Raw genomic sequence first — 20042 nt, forward strand, 5'->3', positions numbered from 1 at the left:
AACTTCTTGTGGAGAAAACTGCCTGTCCGTGTACAAGGAGGCCTGACATCCTAATTGAGGTTTTCCAAGATTCAGCTGTGTTTATAACCACCAGTGCCTCCTGCCTGGGAAGGGTTGGAGCTGTGGATTCTGCACCTTTGTGGATGTGGGCTGTGGCTGCCAGAACTTTCCCTGCTCCATTGCCCACACTGCCCTCGGGGCACCGCCTTGGTGGTGCTGGCTCCATCAGCAGTTCACACTCTCGCCCTTTGCTGGAGGCTCATTTCACTTGGGGAAATGTTAGATTTATTTTCTGTCTAGGTACAAAGTAGGGCTCCCAAGTTTTGAGAGTGTTAACAAAGTAAGCAGCAAAACAGTGAACCCAGCAGTTGGGGATGAGAAAAACCCTGCCAAAGAGCTGCACGGTGACATTTGAAACAACTGCAGACACCTCCTCATCCTAAAGAAAACAGATGAAAATATGTAAAACTAGCTTTTTTTGCAGAGTATTGGTAGTATTATGTTACCTTTAGAGCTGCATGTTTTTGCTTTATATAAGGTCTTCTGCCCTGAAGAGACAAGACCTTTAAGTTTAAATACTGCCCACAGAAAAAGTGAGTGATGTGTGAATGAAGAGGGAAAAAGCAAAGGATCAGGCTGGCTGGGAGCATTGTACTCAGGTCTAGTTACCTCAAAGTCGGGCTAAAAAGCAAGGATTTATAAACCATGGAAAAAGAATGCTGTATAAATTGTGGTGGTACTGGTTCTAAAGTTTTTTTCCTTTAATATTTTATTCCTTATGATAAAGTAAGCATTTCTGCTAAGAATGCATAAGAATGTATTCCTCTAGATTTTTAAAATAATTTCAGATTTTATAGAGATTTTTATTCTTCTGACAGTTTTCCAATGTAAAATGCTTACCCAGGCTGAAAAAGACAAATCCAGATTCTCATTAACATTCTTACATGGCAAAATTTGCAGTCCATAAGCACTTTCCAGTATGTTGAACTACACCAAGTCAAGAATGCTGCAATAATTCAAGCAGGCAATCCTGTGCCATCAGAGGCTGCTGTTTGATGTCAGCAAGATTTGTATTCCAAGTTACATGAAATTTCCTCAGCTTTGGCGTTTTAGTTTTAAATAGAAATTCTGAAAACTTTAGCATCATGGTAGTTATCATTGCTGTTCATGCCAAAGCAGTTTTATTTTCCAAGGGAAAAAACTTTGTTCCTGAGAAATGTTTTAACAAAAGCACAGCTAAATACGCAGCATCTCCTCAGAAATCAGTGTCCCCAGGACCAAAGCTGTGTGACTTCTTGAGTGTTTTCAGGGTGGGATGCATTTCCATAGCAGAAACTCCTTGGAGTCTGTGAGACTGCAGTGGTGCTGAGCCTTGTCCCAGCCCAACCTCCTCCTTTGTGCTGGCATTGCAAGGCAACTCACCCTCCCACTGGGCCAGTTTGGGGAATTAAACCATCTTCAGATTGTTCCTATGGGATTTTTTTGAGAATTACAAGTTGGCTTATTTCCCTGTGCAGCCCTCACTGCAGGTAAGATGAGTGGTGTAAGCTGTGGGCTGGGGTTGGAAAATGAGACCAGTTTCAGTTTGTTGAAACTGATGAGGAGCTGCATCATCTCTTTCACCACAGCCCTGCAGAACCCAACCAACACATCACAGGAGCAATGGGCTGTTAAAATATTAATGCTTACTTTCTTACTCTAAATTTGCAAGGACGGTATTTTTTACTTTCATCTTCCAAAGCCTCCAACCCTATTTAAATCACAGGAGTTGATATGCAGAAATGGTTTGCATTATATTCAATGATAGAATTAATGTAACTTCTAATTAAGCTGTCGTCACTTGGTACAAACCTCCCTAAGTGTTTGTGATGAAGAACTGCAAGAGTTAACATTTGCTACTGTAGCAGCTGCTGCAGGGAGCTCTTGCCCAGCAGTGATTGCTGTGTCATCATCACAGGAGTGTGAGTGGGAATGTGAGTGTAAGTGGGAATCCGTGACCGTGTCTTCTCTGGTTGCCCTGCAGGCTGAACTCGGCTCCGGTGAAGGGCTTTGAGAAAGATGTGGGTGGCAAGACAACACTCCGGATCACATATCCTGAAGGTGCAATCCAGAAAATGGAGCAGTATGAGAAGGATTCCCTGTTTGTTCTGGCAGGATTCAAATGGCAGGATTTCAAGTGGCTGAAATACATTGTTTACAAGGAGAAAGTGGTAAGAATGCTGTCAGCTGACACTGTGAAGGTCACCTAATTAATAACGATGGGCAGACTTTATATCACCATCTTATCTGCCACATTTCGGTCTGAGGAGAGTTCCACTCTGTATCCTGCTGCATTTAAGTGAAGACTTTCTTTACCTACATGGACTTCAGCTTTAATTAAATATGTTTTACAAAGACATCTCTCTGTAATCTGTGTTGCATCACAGACGAGGCTTGCTATTGAAGACTGTTAGTGTGTACTATGAACAATTAAATTAATTTTTAGTTATCTTAAAGAGTATTTAAAAGGACCAGCTTTTGCATGGATTTTATGGGCTCTCAGGATTTAAGAGCAGAGGAAGGAAAAGAGAAATGGGAAGGGAAAGAAATGGGAGTTTGGGAACAAGGATCTGATGTCACAGGAGGGGAGGAGGAGACAGCGGCAGCACAACTTGTTGAAAAGGCTACAATCAGACTTAATGTGCCCTCCTGAATAGCACAAGCCATTATATTTTGTTCAGTTACTGAGATTCATGATTTGTGTTTGGTTAAAATATCATCCAGAACAACAGTATCAAGACACATTTTAAAACACTAAAGTGGTGGATATACTGCTTTCCCCATGTAAAAATTTGACCCCTTCATTTGCATGCGTGCCTTTCTGAAGCACCACGGACCTATTAATAATTAGGGTTGCTCTATTTAATCCTCCTATCCAGAATGGAATCAGGTTGTGATCAATGACTTCTCATTCAGTGGAAGGTTTGTCTGTCAGGAAATCCCAAATAAATAATGGGTATAGTTCTTACAAATCTTATATATCTGTTTTCAAATGTTGCTTAATGACTTTTCAGCAAATAAGAAGACAAATGAATTAGCATTCATGGGATGGCATGTTATATTGTCTGTTTAGAGACAGAGAGAGGAGGTTGGCAGCTCACCACACACAGAATAAAGCAGTCTGGGAATATAATTGTATATGGTTGTTACAGAGAGGGCCTTAAGGGCTCATACTTTGCTCTTGTCTAACACTGGCACCAACTTGCAATTATTTTCTTGCTACCAGACAGATGAAGTTACCTGTCAGCCTCTGGGCAAGCACAAGTGGGCTTTCGTAACACAAATAATTGAGTCAAAAGTCATTTTCTTTGTTTTATGTCAGGCTCTTGTTCCTCATTCAGGGAAAGCCCTGGCAGTGTCAGTGCCCGGCTATCTGAATGCACTTGCAGGGACTCCCAGTGTTTAGCTTGAAGCTCAAAGGATGGGTTGGTTTACTTCAAAACAAATTGAATTTCCACCTTGCAGTCAAGTCATCATCACTAGATTCTTCTGTGGTATCCCCTGCTCTTGGGAGGATGCAACAAATAGTCTGCTAAAACCTTCTAGACCAGGGAGATGGACTGCAGTTCTCTTAACTGAGGGCTTCAGTGCCCAGCTTGGCAGAGAGCAGAAAGAACTTGAGCTTTGTGCATTACTTCAGTGTTCTTGTGATTGTCTCCTTATCATTCAGTTCTTCAGAATAAACATTCTGAGGTTTTTCCAGTTCTTTTAGGTGATGTTTTCCAGATCTCTTAATTCCTGTTGCTCTTTTGAGTGCTTGTAGTTAATTCATCTTTTTCTTAAGGAGCAGTGCCCAAAAATGTACAGACTACAGCAAAAAGGAGGAACAAATAGATAATTCAATAACCTCAAAGTTCTCATTCTTTATACATCCACTGTTTCAATGGCCTTTTCCACAATGGCGTGGAACTGAAGGTGAGTGTTGGATTCCTGGAGACTCCAGGTCTTGGGAAGAGCTGGAGAGCAGCCACTTCCTCCGCTCCACACCCTGTGCTTGTGCTGCTGGCTCCTCATGCCAAAGAGCAGCACTGTGCACTTCTCCCTACTGATCCTTTCTTCCAGGACACTCCTCCAGTTTGCCAAGTTCCTTTGGCAGAGGTTCCCAGCATACCTGCCATTCTTTCCAAATTCATGTCCTCTGCAATTTAATGAACATACTTTTTACTTCATCATCCAGGTTGATAATGAAAACACAAAACAATGTTGGTTCCTAGGCAGACCCCAAAGTACTAACATCCTTCCATTCCTAGAGTGAGCCCACTGAGCCTCCTGGATAGTTTTTTGGCCACTTCTGAAGTTGTATCACAGTTGTATCATCAATAATGCTTTTGGCATGTTTGTGAAAGTGTTCTGCCAGAAGCTCTACTGAATTCCAGTTTACGTCTTGCTTCTCCCCTATGGTAATTTTTTGTCTGTATAAAGAAATTTTTTTTAAAATAATTCACTCTTGACAAATCCACCTGGGTTGCTACTCTGTTATTTTACAGGTGCTTACATATAATTAATCCTGCTATTCTGGGAATTGAAATCATAATTCAACTCCCTTCATCTTTTTGCCTTCTTAATGCTAGGCACTACTTTTGCCCATTTTTCAATCCTTTGACCCTCTACCTGTTCCACACAAGTTCCAAAGGGAATCAATGCTAGTTCTTGAGGCTGCTGAGCCAGTTGAAGTACTTTAGGATGCAGCCCAGGTGACTGAAAACATCTGTCTTACGTTCTCTTGTGCTCTAGTCTGATTTCTCTCTGCTTGAGGCTGAGATCTTGCTGTCACTGGCTTCAGCTGCAAGCAGGTGGCTCACACAGCTGCTTTTTCTAGAGGAATCCAATACACAAAGTGCTGTCTCTTAGATAGGAATGACCCAATGGAGGACCAGCAGTGCTGTGGGAATAGCTCGTAGGCGTCTGTTTATTCTGGTAGTGAGTGTTAGTATTTTCATCAGTGTGTGGTAAGTTCAAAATGACAAATGTCTGCCCAGTGCTCTCTGTGTGTCAAGAGTGTTTCTCTCTCAGCTGGTTTTCCAGAGAAAGGGGAGTTTCTTCCTTTCCTGAATTTATCTAGAGGCTCTTGCATGACCTGAGAGCTCTGTATGCCACTGTTGCTTATTCCTTATCTGACATGTCCGTTTGCAAGACTTCATCCCTGTTTCAAACCAGTGGTTGCAGTCAGGAGTCTGACCTCAGGAAAGAGAAAAGGAAAATGGAATCATTCTGCTGAAGAACACAACTGCTGTGGAAGTTGACACATTCCTCAAAAAAATGGGCTGATCTCTGCCCTCTGATGTTTCCTTTGTTTGTGACTGATGATGGCAACTGTACATGTCCATGGTACAGTCACAGGTATGTAATGAGACCTTCTGAATTCCTTCAGGCACCTGGAGAAGCTTGGACCTGCTGGACCAGAGATTCCAGGCTGGGATCCTTGCTTAGTCCTCTCTTGAGTAAGTGAAATCAGAGGGAGCTTATCTGAGAAAGAGTAAATGAAAGGCAAGTGATTATTTATTGCTGGGTCAGTGGTCAGATAAGCTTATTCTCCCTGCAGCTGAGAGGGATTTGCTCTGTGCTGTCTTTTGGCAGCACTTGCGTACTGAGGAAGGGGTAAGTGCTGTGTAGAGAGGAGGATTTTCAGGAGATGTTATAAGGAAAAAGAATCAGTGTGATGCAGAAGCAGCAGCAGAACAGTGGGGTAGGGGATTTTATGTGTTACACACAGTCTGGTGCAACAGCCTCCCTGATACCTGTGTGATGCCTTAGTGCCCTGGGGGACAATATATACAGAAACAGAAACAGTGGAATATGGACCTAAGGAAGTGTAAAAGCTCAGCAGCTTTTTATTTTACACTAAACCAGAAAGATCTGGAAGCAAGCAAAAACTTGAGAGTAAACATTAATCTAGAAAAAGGACAGGTTTGGCTAAATGTTCACTGTCAGCAACAAAACAAAGGTAGTCTCCATCACAGAGTTCTGGCTGAGGTGGCACTCCAGACTGAAGTCTTGTAGGAAGTTAGAGCATAGTGTATCACCAGAGAATGTAGACCTGCCTTTAAGAAGGGGAAGAGTGAGTGGATCTGAGTGACTAAAATGCTGGTAACTTGATTTCAGTCATTTGACAGGCATTAGAATAAACTAAAGGAGAAAATCATTGCACTGGTTGCAGCTAAAAGGAGTGTGGGATGGAGAAAGGTGCCATGGTTAGCAGAGGGGAGTATTGCACCATGCTGACCTAATAAGTCGGTGTACAAGTGGAAAGGAAGTGGGTTGGAGTCCCAGAGCCTGCAGTTCCATGAACTCATGGCTGTTGCAGAAGGGTCACAGATGTGAGCTGTTCGTGCGTCTGTGGTGACTGGTCTGGCAGTGCTGACTTGGAATAATTGCTGTAAGAGCCTGTGACACTTCCAGGCACCCCTTTGCTGATGAAATGACTGCTGCCAGTGCATCCCCAGAGGGGGATTACTCATGGACAGTCACTCAAAACAGTTACACTTTCCCCTGAACTGCTATTTTTGCCAAGAGACATAATCTATATATATTGTGATCCACCCTGCTGCTTCCCACTGCTTGTACCCTCCTACATCTGCCTGGATCTCTCAGTGACAGAAACTCTTTCTGAATACACAAAGTACCAGAGGAATTGCAGGGGGATAGAAGCTTGGTCATATATTGCTCTTCTTAAAATAGTGGTCAAAAGCTGAAAGTTTCTCTATTGCATGGGAAGTAGATGCTTCCTGAAACAAACAGGAATTTACAAGCTCCAGATATGCAAAGCAGCCATCTCAGCCTAGTACTGAGGCCAATTCCAGGGTTGTTTCTTGGCTGTCATTAGTGAATTAGAGGGAGCTCTCTTGCTTGTTAGGGCTCACATCCCTGAACACCTGGCACACGGCAATAAAGCAGCCAAGTGAGGGCAAAGGTGCCACTAGAAATTGGCAGCTCACGAGCTTCCTGCTCATGTGGTAATGAGCCTGTGGATGATTCCAGTGGGGATCTCTGCAGCTTTTGCCAGGAGGAGCCACTTGTGCAGAAAGTGCCTGCAGCACCTAGAAGTTCTCTGATAGTGAAAGTCATGGGAGCAAGTGAGCACCTGCCTGTGAGTGATGCCAGGCTGTCTGTCTGTCCCTTGCAGGGACATGTCTCTGACAGCTGGCCCACAGCAGTGGTGCCCAACAACCTCCAGCAGTGGGCATGACACAGCCCCTGCTCCTGTGTCACAGAACGTGACTGCTGCTTGCAGAGACCTTGTGGATGTGGCACTGGGGAAGGTTTTATTTAACTTTTTATTGGGGAGCTACATTATTGTATGAACCCAATAGCATTCTCCTAGTTGTGGTAAAATGTGTGTTGTGATACCTTCCTGGCACAATCAGTGAGTGCTGCTGTGCTGCAGCCAAGGCCGGACTGCTGCCAGCTCTTGTGCTGTCTGCTGAGCTTTTGTTTAGAGCTCCTCTTCTTCCACAAGTTAATGGCCTTGTCATGCTGCATGTTTGCTAGGGCAGCCTGTGAATGTCACAGCCCTCTAGTTCACTGTGGATTCCTCAGATTATGAAATAGCCTTACCTGTGGGCTGGTTTACATCCTAAAAGAAACCTGAGGAGCCATCACGCTGTCATCTTCAGGAAAAGAGTGAGGCTGTGAATCTGTTGTTGCTGTCCCATCCCAAGGAAAGCTTCGTTCACATGCACGATTTTTGGCTTGTTTGGAACTTGAGACCAGTGCTTGAGGAGGTGGTTTCTCTGGGTCTGCACTAGGGAGGGAGAATCTGCTTTTGTCCAATGGTGTCCCTTGCCTTTGGTGACAAATGGAGTGGCCACTGCTACTGGCAGATTCACTCCAGGGTTTGCTTTTGAATTGCAAGTTTTTTTCTTTCCCTTTACTCCTCCAAGGGGCTTGTTGCTTTATATGTCTTGTGTAGAGTGGGTCTTACTGGGTTTTAAAGGACTGTTGAGACAGTGGTTTGGTGGAGCTGTAAATCCACTACCAGTTTTCTTAATGCATTGTGAATGCAAACCTTGGTAATAGATTTGTGGTGCCTCATCCTATGCTGAAACACAGCTTCAGCCCATCTGCTTAGAGATGTGTCTGCCTGGGCATTGCCTTGTGTCCTCCTGCTCTCCTTGGACTCATCTGAAAGGGAACGGAAGCTGCTCCATCATAAATGAGAAAAGCTTTTGAATTGAGAAATCACCTTAAGGACTGTTTAATTTCTTTCACAAATTTAAATTTTCACCTAAATAGCTATTTATAACTAATCCCTCCAGAAGTATAATTTAGGAAGGCATGGCTGGTGAGTAAGGCAGCCAGCCTGCTCAAGGGACATGATGAGGCTTGCAGTGAGGAAGAGGCAGGAAAGCCTTTCAAGTGGTGGTTGTCCTGTTGCTTTAGAACATGGTTTAAAAACCATTTCCACTCTCAGAGTGTGGGGGAATTCTAGGAGGAATTGTAGCAAGGAATACCTTACCACATCATCAGGATGGTTCAGTGCCTCAGTCAAGGCAACTGAACCCTGACTAAATGTTGAAGCACAGAAAATGCTTTGTAAGAAAGTGAAAACATGAGGCAGACTTTTCTGGCTCCTACCAAATCTCTGACTGAGAAGATGAGGTGGGAGAGTCTCTGTGATGCATTCTGTGGAGAATGTTCCATATTCCTTTGCCAGAGAGTAGCTGGAAGTTAGCTTGTCTTTCTGGTATGATTGTTTTGACATCATTGTTTGGGGTTTTTTAGGTTTTGATCTCTCTGGCTGTGTAGAAAGCTAACCCTATACTGCCTGTGGGGTTTTGCTGTCATGGTCAGGAGCTGTTTCACCATTACAGTGCATTGGTGGGAATGGCCAAAGAGAACCACAGAAGACTTGCATATGAAAAAAAACAACAAATCCTTCTCTGTCACTGCCCTAGGAGATCAGAGCAATTTCCAGAACATTTTAGGAGAAGAGTGAACACTGGTGCTCTGTGAGAGAACCTAAGCCAGTTTTTTCCAGTCATGGTTAGAAGAGAGGCTCGAAAATATGTAGATATGCTATATAAAATGTCCCTGTTGACCAAGAGAGGGAGAAAAGTTTAGTTGTGTATTTTGTGATCTTTAACAAGCTTTCAGGTAGCACTGTGGGGAGGACCATACAGGAACCTCAGTAGGCAAACGACCCAATTTGCAGCATGGGCCTTGGGGGAGACTTCCTGGCCAGATTCCCAAAGGAAGGTTGTTGGTATGGGAAGTGCAGGCTGGAGCTTGCCCTTCATACATACCTGCATGCAACAGCGTAATGAGATTAGGCAGGTCACTGCATAGCTGAGAGCTGCTCCCACCCAGGCATGCACTGTGTGTCTGAAGTGCACTGTTAAGCATCAGCTGGTGGCAGGGGCTGCTCTGGTGCCTTTGCAATGTGTCTTCATAGCATTTAATACTGCCAGGTGGATGTGTCCTGGACAATAAAACTTGTCCACCTGGACTGGGTATATTTACAAGTCTGTAACCATTCACCTAAGCTCATGGGGCAGGCCAAGAAAATAAAAAATAGCCACGACCACACTATTTCTTGAATGAAAGAAATCCAGGTATCAAAAGTCTGCAAAGTATCTGTACTTGAAGGAATGACATCATTGATTGCTCAATTTTTAGACAGTTTCCCTTTAAAATTAAAATAGAAATTGTTGGTGTGTCTGCCCTTCTAGTCTTTCCCACACCATTGATGGGTTTTGTCCTTTGTTTTTGTCCCTTGCTTTGCTTGCTGTTACCTAACACCAGTCATCTTTTACATCCCTATACTTTTATTAATTGAGAAGAAGCATTTAGCCGTGTTAGCCATCAGCAGTCCTTAAAGAACCTTTATCCCACATCTGCCAAGACAGCATCATCTTCGTTTCTGGCTCAGTAATCCCAGCTGTAACGTGAAAACCAAAGAGCCGCAGTCAGATTTTTATTTCTTTAGTTTCTATTCATGTGCATCATTCTTAAATGAAGAGACCTAAACAGGATTTACCCCTGAAAAGACTGTATTGTTGCCCTAGTAGGACATCCTTTCTTTGATTGCCTCCCCATCCTGCTTTTTCCCGAGACAATTTCTTCCCAATATTGTCACTGTCTAATCTTTCCTGATGTCTGTTGCCATCCAGCCGGCAGTTCCTGCTCTCGCCTAGATATTCAATCTCTTCTTCCTTCTCAACCAAAGTCAAAAAAGATGGGCAATTTAGAGTTGCAGTTTTTCCACGTCTCGAAAAGTCAATGTGTGGGCCAGCTGAAGAGCTAGTGCAGATGTCTTGAAAAAGCACCAGGAGGGTGCTCATGTTGCTCTCACTGTCTTTGGCAGGCTCTGGCAATATTCAGACACCAACATTATGCAAATCCTGGTAGGTGCATTTCAAGGTCATAGTGTGTGTGAACTCAGGTTGCCTGCCTTGATTGGAATATCTGAGCCAATGTAAAGAAATTCCAAATCTGATGCTGGTCTTAATGAACTACAGAATTCCATAAACAGCAGAGCTAACAGAATTGCCTGATTGCCTGTGGATTTGTGTCCTGCTCCCTTTTGTGCCACAGTGCTCTCGGATATCCCCCAACTTTCCCATTGCTTGCACGGTCTCACCTCCACCTGGCCTTGCCAGCAGCAAGGTGTGTGTCTCTGCCACCCAGCCATACTTGGTTTTACCACCAGTGCAGCCCATGCCTGCTGAGGGTATTTCCTGGCCCACATGTGCAGCAGATGTTCCTCCACATGGTGAATCCAGGACATGGAAAAAGTGCCAGGACATTGCCTGCAGTGAAACTGAAACGTCACCCGGAGGATATCAGCTATTCGTGCAACTGTTAGTAGAATAAAGATGTTCCATGTTAACACTTCAGTAAAGAGCTACAGGAATCATTTGAAGTCTGCAAAGCCTCCCTTAGTCTGAGAGATTTAAGTTCAATTTATTTAGTTACGGAGTTCAATTTATTTAGCTTATGCATGAGATTTTGGAGGGATTTACTTGTAGTCTCACTCTCTACCTAGAGGGAACATTTTTTCTCAAAAGACTTTTTAATTTTGTAGGAAAAAGTGTATCTGAAGCTAGGCAAATGACCAAAAAAGGCAGAATATTTATATCAGTATAAGTATTTTTGCCACATCTGCCCTAAAGGCTTGATGAATTTGCTCTTGATGTCTTGAAATCAAGACTGGATATCTTGGTCAAGTTCCACTCAAGCAGTGTGAGAGTAAAGGGCTGGAAGGAGAAGTTGCTGATGGAGGAGCACTGCTCCCTGCTAGGCAGGATGTCCAGAAAGATGTCAGCAGGATTTCTCTCAGCCTCTCAAGCTGTGCTGAGAAGAAATAGCAGAGAGTGGTGGCTAGAAGCTCAACTAGATAAAATCAGTCTGAATATTCATAATTTCCTAGAAATCTGTCCTTACAATTCTCAGATGACATACTCACAGAGGGGAACACTGACTGCTGACATCTTGTTTTCTGTAATGCAGACTTAATCCAGTACCTGGGAAAATTGTGTGTCCTGGGAGTACGAAGGACAGGGCTGCACTCCCATGTTGCCTTCCCACCCTCCTGTTCTGTGACTCTGGGACCCCTGTCCTCACTCTCTATGACCCGTTTGTTGACTATGGGGAGCAGGGTAGCAAGCCAGTAACACACCTGACAGCTTGTCATGGACCTAAGTTATTTGCTTTATCCAGTTGTCTGCAAAGGTCACAGCAAATTTTTCTCTTCTTGGGGCACAATTAGCCAGATTTGTTTCTGCGTCCAGAGGGAGAAGGCTTTGTGGAGTCTCTGAGGTGAGCAACCTCCAGCATAACAAAATTCCCCAGAAGAGCTCTTTGGAAAGCATTGCAACACCATGGGATGCTCTAAGTTCATTGGTGTGGGGTATGAAGACTCACAGAGGAGGGGAAAAACACCAATTTGATTTTGTAAATAAAATCACATGCTTTCTGTCAGTGGCTGAAAAGAGACTCCCCTTTCACAGCTCCAGGAATTTTGCTATCTGCATTTTTTATTTAAAGTGAGGTGGGGGGAGAAAGTCTGAACAGTAAATATTTATCCAAGATGTGTGGTTGTTAATATGATCCAGTCTTCAGTCATTTTGAATGGTGTCATGATGACAGATGTTAATTCAGAAAGGAATAGATTGGACGATTTATGCCTGAAACACATGTGTTCCTTGGCAGGCTCCATGGATTACTTGCATAGTTAGAGCTGTCTGAGCAATTTGTAACATTTTCTCTGCCTCGAATCACCGAGGGCTCCAGGACAGGGGGTTGACCTATATCTTCAGTCTGCTGTAATAAACACTGAGGTAACTAAACCCCCTGTGTGCTTTTATCTTCCTAAATTGATCTCTCCCCCTGTGCTCTGGCTGTGTGTGGTGCTTCTGGTTCTGCCAAGAGGAATGGCAGCTTCTTTCTGCAGGAGAAGGATGCTCCTGTGTGCGAGGTGCGTGTCCCTGTCCTCCTTCCTCTCCTGACTGAGCAGCACCCCTGCCTCAACACTCACAGCTATTCAATGCAAACACTTCTCCTGACAACAGAAGTGAAAATAGACCAAGCCATGTGGAGGCAGCAAGCAAGAGGGATTCAGAAAAGACCTGGCTTTTTTTAGGTAGTATTTCTATTCTTGCAGTTGTGATTTTATGCCATGTGTCTGAGGGTGTTTCTTCTCTTCTTAATTAAGACAGATTTGTAAAACTGTTACTGCCTTAATTTTTATTTATTTATTTAGTCAGAGGCATAAAATTTTAGGAAAATGGCCAGTTTGTTGGGTGCACAAGAGCTTGGTAGGTCTACTTGGAAGCTTTTCTTATCTTGACCATCACTTGTACTCTGGCCATTTTTGATTAAATTAACTTTGCCGACAACTGACAAGGACAGAAAATAGAGAGCCTGGCCCAAGTACTTCTGTTATTTGGAAAAAACTCTTTAAATGTAAATGTTCTGTTTGGATTGCAGTTTATTTAAATTCTAATCTTTTAAGAATATTAAATAATCTTACTTAAAAACTCTTCTTCTGTAAAACACCAATTATTAATGCAAGTCTAGAAAACAAAGTAGGGCAGGAGCTTCCTGGCATCTTCCCAGTTTCTTGTTATTTTGACCTTTCTGCCTTCTCCTCTTAGAGGATGCTGAATAATTTGTATATATTCTATATGAACACTCAGTGAATATACAAATGATTTGGCTTCTCATTTCAGCAAAGATGCCAAAATAGGAGAAGACAGATTTTCTGTGTACTCTTGCTGTAAAAACAATGTAACAATTTCCCTGGAGTCTCACTTTGAGATAACTTCAGAAAGCAATGAGGGGTTTTAGGCCATAATTCTTCCTGTGGTGATCCTTTAGCTTTTTTTGTTGTAATGAGCCAAGAATTTAGTCTAAATATGCATTGTTTAATGAGTTGCTGTTTGTATTCAAACTCATGAACCAGTTCAGCTCCCCAAAAAAGACTTTGCTGATGGGTGTCCTCAGATGCCCTGGGATGCCCTTGTGCTTTGTCACCCAAGCCTGCAAAGACCGATTTTTAAATTTTTTTTTTAATTTTTTTTTTCCTTCTGAGCAGGCATATGGTAGTAAGTGGAGCAGGTAGCTGAGCTTGTAGTTTAGATCATAGCTGGGATCACCTCATGTTTTCTAAGTGATGGGGAAAGTGCTTTATCATTTTATTACACAGGCATCTTTGAGCTGATGTTTTCTGTGCCCCGTGTTTGGCACAGCTGGAGAGTTCAGCTGAAATAACTCAGCTGTCTCAAGGTGAGGCTACTGAAAATGCACAGTTATATCTCTGTTAAAAAAAAAAAAAAAGTCTAAAGAAGTCTTCCACCCTATTTTGCTGAGGTTGTCCAGATTTCAGAGTTCTGTGAAATCCCAGGGCTGGGTCTGATGTTTGGTGGGGGCTGTTAGGCGCTGTCAGTGTCAGTCCTGCTGTGGCTCCCCTGTCCTGCCTGGCTGGTGTCCTCCCCCACAGTGAGTTAGCTGGGATGCAATATCTGCAGGCATGTAAGAACCAAGTAGGATTTTCTCATCAGTTACTTCTCCACAGAGAGTCTGGGGCAAGGGCAGCAGACCAGGGAGCAGGGAATATCTCCTGGACTCTCAGAAACCCCTTTTCCTCTTCCCAGCCATCTAGGCAATGTGAAGGAACAGTAGCCTGGTCTGGGACATGGCAAGAGCGGGAGTGATGGGGACAGCAGAGAAAGGAAGGGTTTATAACTGGCAGGAAATTCCTAAAACACTGGCACTTGAAGACTTTTTAAAGTGCTGTATGATTATAGAAATCAAGCTGCCAAAAGTTAAAAAAAGCAAAAAAATAACATAGCATTTTCAATGTTGATTCAGTTCTCCTGTGCAGATGTTATCCTTAATTGCATAATTATATCCTGGCTTGCTTAGAACACAGCTGTCTATCTTGTGGAGAGGGAAGACTGAGATTTGGGCTAATTTCTATAATGTAAGACATTCAGCCTTGTATGAGTAGTTGTAGGAGCTGTAGAACATGTGGGTAACAGAGAGGAAATGTGAGGAGGAAGAATGGTCTGGTTACAGACACTGAGGGTTCCTCTTGAGGAGATGCTATACACACAAAGTATTGCAGAGATGCTCTAATTGTGAAAATATGGTTTGTATAACATTTAGATACATGGCAATATAAGAAAAATATTGTGGGAAGATTGGAAAGTCAATGTTCTCAACAGCAATCCTGAGCTGAAACTGCAAGATAGTCCCAGTTCAGCATGTGAATCTTACACTTTCAGCCCTGGTATCCTTTTAAAAGATGTTACATGAGTATGACTTTTAATAAACTATGTCATAAAAATAATAATGAAGGAGCTGGACCCTTAGGGGAATAAAGCACCCTATATATAATGATGATATAGGGCCTGTTCTTCTTTAGGATTTTTCTGAAAGCCTACATTTTTTTCATTGAAGGATAATTATTCACAGACAAAAAACCACAAAGCAAGCATAAGTTTTCTAAATCCATTCCTTTCACTAAAAACTTCCATCTTTCCTAGAACATTTCAGAGCAGGAATATTTCTTCAAATTTTGGCTCAAAATCCAGCTTACATTTTGAACAAAAGTCTGTAGGACAGTCTATCCATCACCCAGTTTGTACATAGAAGACACGTCTACTGACACACCGTATGTGAGCCATCATTTATGCTTCAACTTGTGCAACAGCATTCATCAGAAAAATCTTCAGTTTTTCTGCAGCTCCTCTGACATGTTCCAAGTTCCATTTTCTTCACAGGACAATCTCTTTTTTTGACAGTGTTTTGTTATCTTAAAACTGTGAACCACATCTTGCTCTCAGTTACATGGATGAAACCATGAGAATACCGTTTTGTTTTGTTTTTTTTTTTAAAGAGGAATTCCTTTTCATTTACAACATATCATAAAAATAGCTTTGCTCTCCTGACTCCTTAAAGCTGGTCTTGGCCTTGTGCTGCTTAATCCTGTGAATCAGAAGACAGCAGCTTGTATTAGACCAGCCACACAGGAGGCCCACGTGGCTGTATTTGGGTTAGCTGTAGCACCCAGTTATGTAGGTCAAATAAAGCTGGAAATTCAGTAGACCTATTTGAATATGCTTATCTGCTTATTCACAATATATGTTTGCAGGTAAGCAGGGCAGAAACTTCCTGACATCCATGGGAATGAGCACATTGCTGAGTTACAGCGAGCTGGTGTGTGACACACCAGTGCCACCCTCATGTCCCAGGTGGATTTTGTCACCACTGAAGTTGTTGCTTTCTGAGCCGGTGTCTGTGCACGGGACAGCTCCCAGTGCCATGTGGAGCCAGGGTTCTGTGTAACTTCCATATCTGGCACAATGTTTAATGTTTGCAGCTGCTGCTTGGAATCAGTTTCCTTTCTCTTGTGGTTTTCAACTTGGTTATCAAAACTAAAGAAACTTATCTCTAGCCAATGTAGTGAACTATTAGCTCAGCTCTATCAGTGAAGAAGAAAATATTGTTGCTTTAAAGAGAAAAAAAAAGCTCTATTAGTGCCATGTTTCGAGGTGCTTTTGTTGCCATCGTGCTTTGCTGCCCTTTGTTTGCTATGTAAAAAATATATTTGGATTTTACACTGAGAAACATTAGTAAAAACTAAATTTGTGGGCTTTATAACCTGTCAGGAGTTCTTTTAGGTGCTGTGTGGGAGGTGGGGCATACTAACAGGGGAATGGCCTGGGAAATTACAGCCAGTTGATTTTAGACTTGGTCAAGGGGAGGGTGCCTTGGGAGAAGAAACAAAACTGGTAAAAAATCAGAAGTATCGTGTGGTTGGGTAGTCCAAAAGCTGCATCTCTTTTGACAGCAGAACAAAGAGAAGATAAGGGAAAGGCTGGAGCAATGCTCCTACTTCAGGCAGAATAAGAGCTTTTCAGTGGGGCAGATAAGAGTGGAACTAGTCTCTAGAGCATTTCTAAGCTCTAGAAACTGAAGATAGGTTCATTCAGAATGAATGCTGGTTGTCAGAGCCATGTGCAGAGGATGGTGAGGGGTTCTCCATAGCTTGGAGAAAGTTGGGTAAATATGCTTGAAGTGTGGGCTAGTGGGTCTGGCAATTGACCATTAACCCAGACTGCAGGCTCTCAGCACCTCTGTTCTTGTTGCTAAAAATTCCTTGTTGCTTTGATAATCAGTGCAAATGATGCAACTTCATTTATATTACCACTTGTAGAAGAGCATTTTCTAGGCTTCTGTGTCTACTTGACCGCTGAGAAATGCAGCATTGGCTGATAAGATGGTTATTTTCTAGTGGAAACACACCTTCCACATCTAATCCAGTCATGCCTGAGCAGAAACCTTTCAAAAGCCTCTGCAGATGGATTGCAGTGGTTTTGCTGTACCTTGTTTGTGTGACAGTGAGAGCTCGTGGATGACGGGTTGAGAATAAACCACATTCCAGCCTTGATGGGGGCAGAGATTCCAATTAACAATGTACTCACAGGCACAGTGAGGTCTTGTGACTGGTGCATCATCCCTTGACTTTTTTTTATTGCCTCCTGTCCTTCTTCCTCTCCATTTCTGGTATTAGCAGAGTTTGAAAAAGCAGTAATCTCCATTTTCCCCAGGCTCCCTCTCCAGTCTCTTCCTTTGGCTGCTCTGCAGCAAAGTATTGCATACCCAGACATCATGTTGCATGTAGCTGACCTTTGTCATCTTCCTGTCCCCTTCCCATCAGAGCTAGAAGTCTCAATGAGCTATGCTTCTTGTACTCCTAAATCCAGCACTGCCACAGAGGCACAAAAGAGCATCTGTATCACCAGGATGCAATGACATTACCTCTCATTTTGGTCAGTATATTAGAAATGTTGTTATTGTGGGAGACTCAGCCTGCTTCTAGTGGTTTGTATTTTCCACTGAGGTGCTTCTTGGCGAAGGCTCTCAGTTTCCATGTTTTATTTTAGCAAATGTTGTGATTTGCCTTGGTAAATCTGAGAACAGGAGATGGAAAACTGAATGGAGACAAAAAATAGTTTACAACTGGCTGTGTCTATTAGCCCTCAGTACTCTGCAAATGGACAGAATGAGGGATTGCAGCTGGATTGTCTTGTTCCTGGAGTTATTTGGTGAGCCCTGACATTTTTTATCCCTTCCTCCTAATCTGTTATCTTTGGTCTGTCATGTCTGTACCAGTTTATTCCTGGAGTGGTATCTATAGAGGTGGTGTCTCTTTCTGCCTCTCTTTCTGGATAAGAGACTGGCTTGAAAGCCCTGGCCTATCTAAATTATTTTGTGCTTTTAAAATTCTTTCATCTAAAGCCTTTAGTGATGTCCTTTGCAATTATACAATTTTGAAAACACTCCAAGATTGGTTAAAAAAGCCATGGCCCTCATAGACTTGTACTTCAGTCATGTTCTCCTGTCTGCCTCTCTGTGATGCTTGTTTCTTTATGCTTGTATCATAGAAGCTTCTTTTGGCAGCCTTTGGCACTGTGAATACTGATCTGTGACTGGGACTCCAGGTACACTGTGATATCAACAAGTAATAACAGTGGAAGCTTAACACAAGGATGCACAATTTCCAGCCTGGACCCTCTGGTTTCCACCTCAGTACCGGGAGGTGATGAGGCACTGCGGGAACATTGCCAAAGTAGTTTTTCAGACTCATTTTCTGACTGTTTACCTTGTGCTGATCAGGACAGGAGTTATTTCATTGTGACAAGCCCACCCTTAAGCACTGCAGGTTTAGCCACTGCAGCGGACAACAGAGGATGCCCCCAACCTCCAACTGCGAGTCTGAGCTCCCGAATCTGGCAGGAAAAGCGTGCCCTCCCTCCTAATGCCTGCTGCTCCTCGGGTCTCCTCCCAAATGCCAAGAAAAGGGACAGCGTTCCCCGACGGGAAGTAATTGCTTTGGAAACCTCTCTGCACATCTGGGTCCAATCAGGCTGAAGATCAGCAGCGGTAGCGCGGAGCCTTGGAAGGGGCTGCGCTCCCGCTCGGGGGCTGTGTCCGGCCCGTGGGGCTGGTGCTGCGCTCTGGAGCGTGCCAGTGACGAGCTGCAGAACAAAACCACTGCTTGAGGAGGGAGCTCAGGACTGCAGGGCTTGGAGAGCCAAACCACAAGGCTTGGGATTTCAGTAATTGTAAGCCAGGAAAACAGTTTCTGGTTCTTTAGCCCTGCACAGGGCTTTGCCTGCTCTATAGGTAGAAGTGAGAGCTGCCTGCTGAGACTCCGTGCTCCTCCCTACAATTGTTTTAGAAACTACAGCGGGAAAACGCACCAAAATGAAAGACTACCCCAGATGTCCCTCAAAACTAATCTCAGGGGAACTGCCCAGAAAGGTTAAAGGGATGAGCACAGAGCAAATAGAAATGAGACAGAACGGAGAAGCCAGAGCAATTTAAGAGCAGTGTGATAGCTGAAGGAAATGGTTGAGGAAATAGTCATGAAGAACAACAGGAGAAACAGCCAAACAGAGGGCAGTAAAGCAGACTGGTTGTTATTTCCAACTAGGGATAGGGACCCACATTTATTTTGCACTGGCATTGAACTAGCTGAGAGGAGCCCAGGTGTGGACCTCGTGGTTCACGCAACGCTGGGAAAATGGACAATGATGATGTGTGTGGTTATTTCTCTCCAAACAGCTCCAGCAGCAGCAAGGAATAAAACTCTCAAACATTTATAACTTTCCTTCTTTTTCTTTTAATTTTTTTTCTATTTGGTGTTTTGTGTGTAATCTAAAAGCCATGTAAAACCTATTTAAATCCCAGAACTTATATAGAATCTCCCATGGAGTGTAAGTCCAAACAAAAGGCATCTTCTGTCCACTTTAAATAGCTTGCAGACCTTTGGCTTGAATTGTTCACAAAATTTGTGCAATGCCATATTTAGAGTTGTATGTGAAATCGTAATTGAACTTAAAAATTTATTTTAGTTTCAAGGTCACACACTATTTTTCCAGGGTGTGCCTGCTTAAGCCCATGATAAGATGGTTTCACTGAATGAGTAGCTGTTCAAGATTTTTGCTTATCATCTTCATTTTTGTGAGACCTGGAGCATGCTTAATGCAAGTGGAGTCTGTGACCATTTTCTTTTCTCCCCCTCCTTTCCTGGAACTGAAAGGCCTCTACTTTACATGTGCCCTTAGGAAATTCCAAAGGTTTAATATTTATCCAATTTTTAATGAATTTTCACAAGGAGGCAAAACCCAGCTGGCATACAAAATCCCTCAAATCCCTTGGTCAAATGGATGTTGGACTTTATTAATATTTGTAAAGTTTTTTTCTGTTTTTTTTAAATGCTGGGATCACTCAGTGGCTGAAATGTCTTATAACAGAAAGTGTTAGACTACTTTGACACCAGGCATTCTTTCTAATTCTACTATGATGAAAGCATATGAGTGATAATTAAGATTTTTTTCCATTTAGCATCCCAAAGGAACACATTGTTGAAATGTGAACTTAAACCCATGGGATACTTGCCCTGGTTGTCAAAAGTATATTATGTTTGGGCAGTTTAGAGGGGCCACAGATAGCAATGGGATTTGGCTTTCCTAGATGTTGCTTTGGATGAC

General features: G+C 43.0%; 1 protein-coding gene across 14 annotated transcripts in view; it reads left to right on the forward strand.

Moving 5' to 3' along the window:
- ST3GAL3 (ST3 beta-galactoside alpha-2,3-sialyltransferase 3) overlaps positions 1-20042 on the forward strand; it is a 188461-nt gene that overhangs the window by 140110 nt on the left and 28309 nt on the right. For all 14 annotated transcript variants that reach the window (XM_033516304.1, XM_033516305.1, XM_015635889.3 and 11 more), the window contains one exon: positions 2024-2210. In XM_033516304.1, the coding sequence (XP_033372195.1) occupies positions 2024-2210 (187 nt within the window). The remainder of the gene's footprint in view (positions 1-2023; positions 2211-20042) is intronic.

This window comes from Parus major, chromosome 8 (genome assembly GCF_001522545.3).
Source record: "Parus major isolate Abel chromosome 8, Parus_major1.1, whole genome shotgun sequence".
In the NCBI taxonomy this organism is placed as follows: Eukaryota; Metazoa; Chordata; class Aves; order Passeriformes; family Paridae; genus Parus; species Parus major.